The sequence below is a fragment of the Electrophorus electricus genome, chromosome 17, assembly GCF_041902795.1.
Source record: "Electrophorus electricus isolate QZ-2024a chromosome 17, ASM4190279v1, whole genome shotgun sequence".
Taxonomy (NCBI): domain Eukaryota; kingdom Metazoa; phylum Chordata; class Actinopteri; order Gymnotiformes; family Gymnotidae; genus Electrophorus; species Electrophorus electricus.
Window position 1 is genome coordinate 451,810 of NC_137513.1, and position 10,829 is coordinate 462,638.

Here is a 10,829-nt window from a genome sequence, read left to right on the forward strand (position 1 = left end):
CAGCTCATCTGCAGGTCACGTTCCCATACCTCCCCTAATCCCCACTGCTCCATCACGTTCCCATACCTCCCCTAATCCCCACTGCTCCATCACGTTCCCATACCTCCCCTAATCCCCACTGCTCCATCACGTTCCCATACCTCCCCTAATCCCCACTGTTCCATCACATTCCCATACCTGCCCTAATCCTCATTGCTCCATCACGCTCCCATACCTCCCCTAATCCCCACTGCTCCATCACATTCCCATACCTGCCCTAATCCTCATTGCTCCATCACGTTCCCATACCTCCCCTAATCCCTACTGCTCTGTTATATTCCCATACCTCCCTTAATCCCCACTGTTCCATCACATTCCCATACCTGCCCTAATCCTCATTGCTCCATCACGTTCCCATACCTCCCCTAATCCCCACTGCTCCATCACATTCCCATACCTGCCCTAATCCTCATTGCTCCATCACGTTCCCATACCTCCCCTAATCCCCACTACTCTGTCATATTCCCATACCTCCCCTAATCCCCACTGCTCCATCACGTTCCCATACCTCCCCTAATCCCCACTGTTCCATCACATTCCCATACCTGCCCTAATCCTCATTGCTCCATCACGCTCCCATACCTCCCCTAATCCCCACTGCTCCATCACATTCCCATACCTGCCCTAATCCTTATTGCTCCATCACGTTCCCATACCTCCCCTAATCCCCACTGCTCTGTCATATTCCCATACCTCCCCTAATCCCCACTGCTCCATCACATTCCCATACCTGCCCTAATCCTCATTGCTCCATCACGTTCCCATACCTCCCCTAATCCCCACTGCTCCATCACATTCTCATACCTGCCCTAATCGTCATTGCTCCATCACGTTCCCATACCTCCCCTAATCCCCACTGCTGTCATATTCCCATACCTCCCCTAATCCCCACTGCTCCATCACATTCCCATACCTCCCCTAATCCTCATTGCGCCATCACGTTCCCATATCTCCCATAATCCCTACTGCTCTGTCATATTCCCACATCTCCCCTAATCCCCACTGCTCTGTCACATTCTCATACCTCCCCTGATCCCCACTGCTTTGTCTCATTTCTACACCTCCCCTAATCCCAAATGCTCCATGCTCCTACAGGAGACCCACAGATGGATGGAGAGTCACAGAGTGGACCAAGAGCAAGAAACAACAACAGAAAAGTCTGACTCTTACTGTCTCAGCAATGCTGTTTACTCATCTTGACATTCTGTGATAGAAAATAGAGAGCACTTCACTTCTTATGAGACATTCAGAAACTGACGATGTCCGCATTTGTTTAGTCTTATGTTTTGTGAGGTCCCAGTGTGTAAATGGCAACAAACAAAAAGCAGCTGGATATTGTCCAGCACTTACACTGCTAAAAAAAAGCTCAGGATCATTCAACCAAAATCTTTGTCTGTGTTCTCCATCAGATAACTGAGACAAGCAGAGAGAAAGGAAAGTGTTTTATTAGCTGACCATCAGTTACAAGCGTGACATGCAGGACAGAGAGACTCTCTGCCTGGACAGCTCCACCCCCACAGACCCTGTGAGTAACCTACATGTGTAGCATCAAAACCAACAGGTTTACACTGTGGAAAACACTTCAAAGGATAGTGTCACATTTAAAAATAAAAGCAAGTAATATTTTGTATAAAAAAGAATGAACTTAATATATGAGTTGAGAACCATGGTGTGGTACCAGTTGGAGAATTATACCTGAAAATCAGAGAATATACTACTTATGTTCATGTCATTATGTAGGTACAAAAATAATTTAAAAAAAAAACCTCCCCTGACTTTTTATTTATTAAGAATACAATAACTTAGTTACACTTCTACAGAAATTGCATAGCTTTTTATTCAGGTATTCCAGCAAGGACAGATATAGTCCAGCCAAAAATATAGCTAAACAAATACACATTTCTGTGTGTTTCCAAAAGCTCACACTACAAGAAAGTAAATCCAGATAATAAAAAAGGCAGTTTAAAAAGAGTAGAAACAACAAATGACCCCAAGCAGTTTAAAAAGGCATTAGCAGACAGAGAAGGATCACAGCTCAATCTCTGGCTGAAAACAATTGTTTATAGCAAAGAAAATTGATCTTCAAAGAGTCTGAACAAGGGTGTTTTTTTATTTGTATGTGTGTATGCTTTAGCTGTCGAGCCTAGTCCTTGTAGTTGTTTGTTTCTTATAATATCAAAAGGTTGTCACAAAAACAAACAAATCTCATGGTAGTAATAAATCAGTATGACCGTAGTTTAGCTAACATTGGCCAAAGAACAGAGAGGAAGAATAGGGTAGACTTGAGAATCTAAGATATTTATGACCATTAACATCCAAATTCTCATTTACTTAATTCCTAAAGTTTTTTGGTCCTCTAGGGATGATGTGAACAGGCTCAGCTGGCAGAGAGCTCTGATCCACATTCACGAGAGCCTCTCTACCATGTACTGGATCTGCTGAAGTATCAGAGAACCAAAAATAATTAGCCCTGCCAAAGAGATAAATGCTACAGTGCAGTTGTTGTATTGTCTACACAGCAGTTATAATCAGTTATAACATAAGGCTCTACTTGTTTTAATAATCACCAGACTTGCTTCTGAACCAGCAACGCTTACACATATAAAAACAAAACAATAAAGAATGGCACTGGAGAAGAGTGTAATGAAAATATTTCTCATTGTTTTTCCCTCCTACAGTATAAAGTGCACAGTTTTCACTCATTTAAAATCTCTGTTTTTGGCAGCAAATTGTGTAGAATGGAGGTAGAGGAGTAAACTTCAAACAATTTGGCAAACATTTGTGTTCCGCTGTCACTGCCTCACTTCCACACAGCATGAAATCCAAAGAACACAGGATGAGTTGAGCAGCATGTGCAGAAAACACAAGACTTTTAATTTGGCAAATATGCTAGAGGTAATAACAACAACAACCAAAAGCTTTACTTTGTATCTCAGTAAAGGCTATCTGAAGAGTGGAGTTTCTGCTGATTGTCTGAAATCAAATGGTGAGCTAAATTTGAAGAAACGTTTTGTGATCATCACATATTACTTTCACTTGAAGGTCTACTTAGTCTTTTTTCCTTTTTTGCTACAGATTTTACTAGTCCACCCCAGCCTCGTCAGTGTAAGCATCAAAGTGTATGTGTAACAAACTGGTGTGTCACATTGTCTGCAAAATTGAAAAATGACAAACATGACTTTTTCAAAAATATACGCTGTAACCACACTCTCTTTTGTGAACGCTCCGGACCTATTGTACATTTACATTCATTTTATTTTGACCTGGAGGAAAAACACCAAAAGCTGTCGATGTGTGTTTCTGTCCATTTTAGGTTTTCTGAATTACAACCTGAAATTTGCCTGAAAAAAAAGAAAGTATGTTATTTTTACTGCAAAAGTACTAACAGTGTTCTGTGTATGTGTATGTGTATGTATAGGGCTTTAGTGCAAGTTCTTTATGATGGTAGTGGAAACTCACTTGAGGGCATCAAAGCAACCTCAGCAGACACCAAACTCTCCAAGCCCAGACTGGACAAAGCTCCCCTCAACAAGCCACAGGGGAATGCCAAATACTAGAAGACAAAAACAGAGACAGCTTTTCATCCATAATATTTAATGAAGATTTTAGCATTACGTTTTGTTCGGTTAAAAACCACAATGTTTTCTTTTGCACCTACATTCACTTCCTACTTTATTAAGAACACTTGTTTATTAAGTACACTTTGTAGTTACCAGCGCAATAACCATAAGCATGTCCGTGTTACTGCTGGGCTGAGAGCAGTGATTCTATGGACCAGTGATGAACACAGTAGAGGATGGGAGACAGGCTACAGTCGAAATCTTTATTAAACCCTAATAAAGTGTTTGGTGAGTACAAGGTAAATAAAAGGTAGAAAGGACAAATAAAGTGTGAAGTGGAAGCTGTATGAATATATCACACTCTTACTTTAGGAGCCTCTTCAAGGTGCTGCTTTCCACTGGAGATTTGAGTTAACAGTGCAAATGTGTTATCCTGTAAAACATATGTACCCTGTAGAAAAACAAATCACTGTCAAAATAAATGCTTCACATGTGTCAAATATGTGTTTGATTCCTTCTGAAGTCAAATGACAGACCTGGTGGTTGGTCCTCAAGTTGTCAATTTGCTTTCTGAAGATACTGGACCAGAAATCTTTACAGAGGAATTTCATAATATCCAGTTCATCTTTGAAGGTGGGGTAGTCTTTTGTAAACCTTGTTAGCAAAAGATCAAAAGTTTTCATGCATTATTTCATCGTGGGGGGAGGACATGCTTCTCTGTAAGGGAATCACTGACTCTTATGGCTGTTTTCTTGCGCCACCTCCTGGAAAAGTCTGTAACTAAATAATCTATTACTACGATAACAGGAAACGTGTAAGCAAGCCTTTGATGTTTACCTGTCTGTTAGGCCTTGTCCCACTCTGAAGCCCATTCCTTCTAGTATGGATAAACCTGTCACTCTCTCCTTTGAAAAGAAAATAGCTCCCGTAAACAAGAAGTAGAGATGTAGAGAAGCGAGACGATGCCCTTACTGTTATAATTTGTGCCAAACCAATGTTTTTTAAAAAGGAACCTCTAACAGGTACTTTATAACGAGAGGTTTCAGACCGTTGAGGACGTTTAAAGTTGGCTGATCCCAAGCCAAACAACGCTACCGTATCAGGATCGTCCCGCATTCTGGGCTCCTTGTAAACATAAGACATGATCTCCATGTGAAGAAACTCGAAGAGAACGTCGTCTGCCATGCTTAGTGAGCTCGCCCAAGCCGGCCAGCTTCCTCTGGTCGTGTCTGTAAAGGTACATTTAGAGATGAGTAATGGGCGCTTTTCTCTGGCCGTGTCTGTCTGTAAAGGTACAGTTACAGGTTCATTTAGAGCTGTCCACTGAGTAGCTCTCGTACACATACACAGCACTGCTACTGCTGACCTACAGTGGAAGTGGCAACTTACAACTAGCTATAAACAATATAACGTTAGTCCAAAAATCACATGTATGCGGAACATGAACATATATCGACAAAAGAATGCACACGGTGAAATAAACTTACTTATAATGTGTACGAGAGAGCAAACACCGTAGTGAACCTAGCTTCTCTCAAAATAAAGCTATATGTTTTGTTTGAGACGCTTGAACTATAAACATTTTCTATTACCGCCACCTTATGTTAGGGGTTGGGAGTTATTCCTGCTGAGCGGAAAGCCCCTAAAGGCTTATGGATATAATACTCTTGATATTTTTATTTAATTTTATTTTTATTAATTTTTTTTGTTACAGTATGATTAAAGTTCTTGGTCCGTAGCTGTGATCTTAAAACAAAGCACCGTCCAAGAGTTGGCTAACCTAGAAGACTTGCTGACTCCGATATTGTCGCTAGGTGGCAGTGTTTATTTCTTCAGATATTTTGTCAACAAGCAGACGAAGTAGAAAAATTGCTAATCCAAAATGGCTAACTGCAGGTTACAGAAGTAAACGTATTTGTGTCTGGATGAGTAGCATAGCTAGAGGCAGCTGGCGATAGGTTGGTCATAAAATGTGTAGCTACAGTACAAAGTGCGAATGATTATTCTAGCACATGTAGGCAAGCAGCTTCCTACTTATCTGATAACCATGACTAGAAATAAATCCTGCAGGAAGGGTTATATGAACGCTAGCTAGCTAGCTAAACTAAACTAAGCTAGCTCTGATAATGACTGAGTCTCTAACACAGGTACCAGCGACAGAGCAGGTGTGTTAAGGTGTCCCTCAGTCAGAGTTTTAAAAAGCGTAGGACGTGAGCCGCTTTACGTTATAATACTAAGACCATGGATGTCTGACAATATCAGAATAGTTTCGGGTAGAAAACTGATGTTTCAGGTAAGCTTGTTTATTCACACAAGTTAAAGCAAATGAGATGATTGACACTTCAAACTGAGCCATGAATCTTGTGATACCTAGATAATAAGTGAACGATTTATTGGCTAACCATCCATAAAAATAATAAACAGTGCATTAACAAGCATGCTAAAATCGTGATATTGCACACCAGTGGGATTCAAGTCTGTACTTAGAATTCAAGTCCTGGATTTTGTAATCCCTTGTAGTTGATTAAATAATTAATGTAACTGGTTGTCCACTTTGTCATCATCCCTGACTCCTAGATAAAGGGAAGGTGGAAAACCTGTAGGACCTGGACCCTGAGGACTGGGATCTGATTGCCTGTGTCCTACATTGGGATCTGAATTCTTCTGTCCTACACTGTTGGCAGATATCTAATGGTGTACCATTAGTGACCAGTTCATCAACAGCAGTTAGAATCACATAACTAAAATGGTTAGCTATTGATCTATATTTCAAATGCACATCTATTAGATTCTGTACCCAATGGGCAGCTACTTACGGGTGTAGACCATGAGTCTGAGTGAGAAGAGGCCCAACAAGTGGTGGACTGAGTCAGACACATTCGCCATGCTCACCCTCATCGAGCAGCTGGACCTGGTCCGCGAGCTGGACAAGAAGCGACAGCGCAATGACTCGCACTTCCGCCGCTTGCGCCAGGCCCTGGCCAAACGCGACGTGCACTTCACCGTCAACCAGATCCGCAACCGCTGGAAAAGCCTCAAGCACAAGTACCGGAAAATCAAACTGGCGAGCTACCGCAGCCCTGCAGCGCGGCTCTCCGCCATGGAGGCCTTCCGCTACTTTCGCAGGTTAGACCGCATGCTGGCCTGCAGGTCCAGGGTGGGAGGCCCTGAAGAAGGAGGGCCGAGCGACGGCCGAGGCCCAGCAGGGGAGGCGGACGTGGAGGATCACATAAACAGTACTGCTCCTGTTTGCCTGTCGTTGCTTCCATGCATGGAGTAATGTCTTTATTTTGTCAGTAATCACTAAAAGCTCACTGCATGCCTCCTACACTTTTGCATTATAATTTGCATTAAGTCTGATAATTTGGGGATTTGCTGTAAAACTGAGATGAATGCCGTTAAAACTGTGGTTGCGGGTCTGTATGTTTCACCACTCAGCTTTGTCTCACTGCAGTTTTAGGTGATGCTGGCCAGTGCTGTGCTCTAGCCCCTTGGCCTGCTGGAACATCTTCACTTGAGTCTGAAACTGAGAGCATTGCAGCTAAGCTAGAAGCCAGTGCTGATGAGGGAATGAACCCAGAGGACATGGCCAACACTGAACCGTCTGGCTGGGCTGCCGGTGCCGATGAGGTCATGACACTGGGATTGTCTGGAGAGTACCTCTACACTGTCAAGACTGAGCCCCAGGCAGATCTTAGCCCAAGTCATGTTTTACATGGAAATACAGAGGGCACTGGAAACAACAAAAACAATTTTGCAGGCAAGTGTCTGGTTAACACACACTGTTGACATAAGACTGCAATGAATAGAACCTGTTTTTGTTATGTTTTAATGTAGATTGTGATTATTGCCTTTAGACCTTTATCAGTATCCAGTTTTTGTAGTTGCAAAAGATGGTTTTAATCAACACAAATCTGTAATGTATTTGAATTATATTTTCCTACAGGCACGTCTGAGGACACCTGTGGCCTGATTTTACAACAGCTCACCATTCTGAACCAGCAGCTGGAGGAGCAGCTGGCTGAGCAGAAGGCCTTCCACTGTGGAATGCTGGGCATGATGGACCGGCAGATCGAGGTCCTGGAGCAACTCTCCAGCCTCACCTGCAAGCAGCAGCACCAGCCCACTCCGGAACCCAGCGAGAGTGACACTTCAGCCAGCCAGAAGGTCCAGGAAGCCCTGCTGCGCATCCTCCAGGGTGTGGAGAGCCACCAGACACTCCAGCCTCGCCTTTCCAGACCCCCACCAGCGGAGCCCACCGCTCCCCCCTGGAGGGTTTCTCTCGTGGAGGTCCACAAAAGGTCACCTTCTGCTGAGGGGGAGGTGAGCAGTGAGGCTGAGGCCACCAGCAGACCAGGCTCCTCCAGCCTGCCACCTTCAGACCTGCTGTCCTCCTCTCCCAGGAATGGTGCTTTGCAGAATGGGCTCTGTTAGCACATGTGAGTACGGGGGCACATCCTGGGCATTGAGAGGCCAAAAGGAAGATGTTATCTTCAGACTTTTTTTTTTTGTCCTTTTACATTCACTATATTATTTAGTTATTAAATATGGCTGTGTGAAGAATTAAGAATTAGGTTCTTCATATACCTAGTTATATGACGAACTTCATTAAAACTTTACTGTTAGCACTTCTTGTGGCCTACCTGCTAACATGAGTAAAGATAACTTCCAAAATTCATAATTAATTTATACATGTTGCTTATTTTCATTTTGAATGACTTAGAATTAGAAGATCATCATGGAATGATAATAGCCTCTTCATTATCTGTCAATCACAGTAAGTCTCAGAATATTTGGTCTATGAAGAAAACAAAAGTCAATAAATATTATGGATTCTATTTATGGGTGCACAAAGACTGTTATGTCTTAAGGGTAGCATTACAAAATGCAGAGCCCTTTCTGGCGAATGCATGTCGTGAGTGCTTCATGAGAGTGGCGCTCAGGGAAACAGGAAGTCCATGGAAATTGGGGAGGGCAGAGGAGTGTTGCTAAGTTCAGGAAGTCGTGGGACTTTCCCAGTAGTTGTCTGAGAGCCACATTTGTCTAGCACAACATCTAAAACCCATTGTGGTCTGATATTTTAACGATGGCACAAAACAGACATGCAAATGTATTTGTTATTTTCAGTGCTATAGCAGAGCCTGGTGCTGGCCCTCTCCCCTCACGCCCACAGTGCCCCTCACGCCCACAGCGCCCCTCATGTCCTGTTGCATGTTTTGCACGTGTTAAGTGTTTGTAAACAAGCCCCTTCCTGGTGTTTTCTTTGAGGGAGGGCAAGTTAAAAAATGGACAGAATGGTTATACACTACTTATGTATTCAGCAAACATCTCTCTGTAAAAATGACAAATCTAGTAAAATTAAGGGGAGTAAATGATCACATCAGTGTGATATGCTGAGAAACTGAACTCAGATATGCTGCTTTTTTCCTCTTTTTATGGTTTGTATACAATAACATCAACAGTACTTGAACATGTAGATAGTTATTGTTAAAACTAGAACTGTTGTCAATTACTTTGAGCACCTAAGATCTTAGTAAAGATTATCTTAAGACTACATTACTTAATTTTTACACTAACACTTAAATGTTTTATTTAAAGTATTTATTTATTAAAATAATTGTACCAATGGCAAGATTTGCTTTAGTACAGTCTGACAAACATTTCTTACACCTTGCAGAAAGAATACTTGGGTGACCCACTACTAAGATGTTCACAAGGCAGCAGTTCCGTTACCTTCTACACTATTTTCAAGTGACTTATTCCCCTAGGGAGGGTAGGTGGGTTGGTTATTTATGTTTGTTTGTTTGTTTGTTTGTTTGTGTTTATTTATTTACTCACTGACTACTGTAGTTTTACTAAATCAAATAACAAGTATTAGTCCAGTAAGCAGTGATTGTCATGGGAGCATGAATCTAAGATTGAGCAAAACTGCAGTTTTTAAACTGTTTCTTTAAAAGAAGTTTATAATCGGTGTTTGTTGTCACCTCAGAAATTAAAATCAAACTGGTAAAAAAAACATGTTACTGTCTATATATTAATATTTTCAGACATTCGCAATCACCTCTCAGGATTGTCTCACTTTCTGCTTGAGAGAAGACGTGAAACACATTTTTAATTAAGCTTTTCTGTTTTGTTTTGGGTTTTTTCGCTGTCAGTGGCATTTAATTAAAACCACCAGTACACACACACACACACACGTTGGTACATATTCTATATAAGTAATATTATCTTATTTCATCTACCTGTTAAACGAACCATTCATAAATTTATATTTCTTTCCAGTTGAATTAACAGACTCATCTACTTCTGTATTCAACAAAACAAATAAACAAATACCCAATTAAAACTGAAATTAGTAGATGTACAGTCCTTTTCATTATGTTAATTATTATCTTAATGTAGAATCTCAGGGGCTTTTCTTTAGATCATTAGGGGTCTGTACATATTTTGTTTTTTGTTTGTTTTTTGCCATTTCTTGTAGAAGGCCCATATAAATACAACTGTATTTCACTGGATTAATGACAGGTTTTTTAATATGTTCTTGCCCTCTTGTTTGTTTTTATTTACATGATTTGGCTTGTTTACCAACAAAGTAAATAAAGTTTAAAACCAGTACTGGTAAACATATCTGTGATTAGTGGGTGTGTTGTACTGCATTGCTCAAATTAGGCTGCCAGTTATTACAATTGCTTACTCTGTTGAAAGAACTCTATTGTAACTATCTCTGTAGAACTTTTACCTGTCATGATTATTCACTCTTCTGAAGTCTTTGTTCTTTGTTCTTTGGAGACTCTACTTTTATTCTATTTTGATGACCAGTTAAGTGCTTGAAGTGGAAAACGAGAGCCAGGTATGTAGTGCTGGTTCTGGTCAAAGCTTTGATGTATAATTGTCTGAGAGTAAATTTTCCCAATATACCAATTTACTTTTATCTTGGAAAGCAGACCATTGGAAAATTGCTATAAATAAAATTTGCTCTTACGATGTTTACAGTAATATTTTTATGTTTTGGGGTGGGTGTTTCAATTAAAGTAAGACAGCTTATTAATGGCTAGCTATGGATTTAGGTAAACATGGTTGTCCAAGAGCATCACTGAGAGTTCACCACTGAACTATGGTTTACCAGTTGTGACTAGCAGGCTAATACTGGGTCTTAAACATCCAGTAGGCCTATAAAAATATAATAAATACAGACATGCTTTCAGTATCAGAGAATCAGCAAAGTAGGCT

The 10,829-nt window shown here is 41.1% G+C and overlaps 2 protein-coding genes across 8 annotated transcripts; one reads left to right on the forward strand and one right to left on the reverse strand.

The window, feature by feature from the left end:
- Positions 1-1,464: 1,464 nt before the first annotated feature.
- trappc6bl (trafficking protein particle complex subunit 6B, like) lies at positions 1,465-5,185 on the reverse strand. Its single transcript, XM_027017572.3, has 7 exons — positions 5,087-5,185; positions 4,695-4,828; positions 4,437-4,504; positions 4,136-4,253; positions 3,967-4,050; positions 3,499-3,592; positions 1,465-3,380 (listed from the first exon to the last, which is right to left on the reverse strand). The coding sequence occupies exons 2-7, from the start codon at positions 4,782-4,784 to the stop codon at positions 3,349-3,351; spliced, it is 486 nt and encodes a 161-aa protein (XP_026873373.1). The 5' UTR covers positions 4,785-4,828; positions 5,087-5,185; the 3' UTR covers positions 1,465-3,348.
- Positions 5,186-5,480: 295 nt separating this feature from the next.
- Positions 5,481-10,584, forward strand: si:ch211-116o3.5 (uncharacterized). Of its 7 annotated transcripts, XR_014117958.1 has the most exons (6): positions 5,481-5,892; positions 6,177-6,835; positions 7,054-7,359; positions 7,546-8,038; positions 8,323-8,376; positions 9,277-10,584. XR_014117958.1 is itself a non-coding variant. In XM_081700505.1 (5 exons), exons 2-4 carry the CDS (start codon positions 6,427-6,429, stop codon positions 8,031-8,033), a joined length of 1,203 nt encoding a protein of 400 aa, XP_081556631.1. In that variant the 5' UTR covers positions 5,481-5,892; positions 6,177-6,426; the 3' UTR covers positions 8,034-8,038; positions 8,323-10,584. The 7 variants fall into 7 exon arrangements, 5 of the variants coding, with proteins under 5 accessions (XP_081556631.1, XP_026873363.2, XP_026873364.2 ...); XR_014117957.1 differs by having other exon boundaries at positions 7,546-8,376; XM_081700505.1 differs by having other exon boundaries at positions 8,323-10,584.
- The last annotated feature ends 245 nt before the right edge of the window (positions 10,585-10,829 follow it).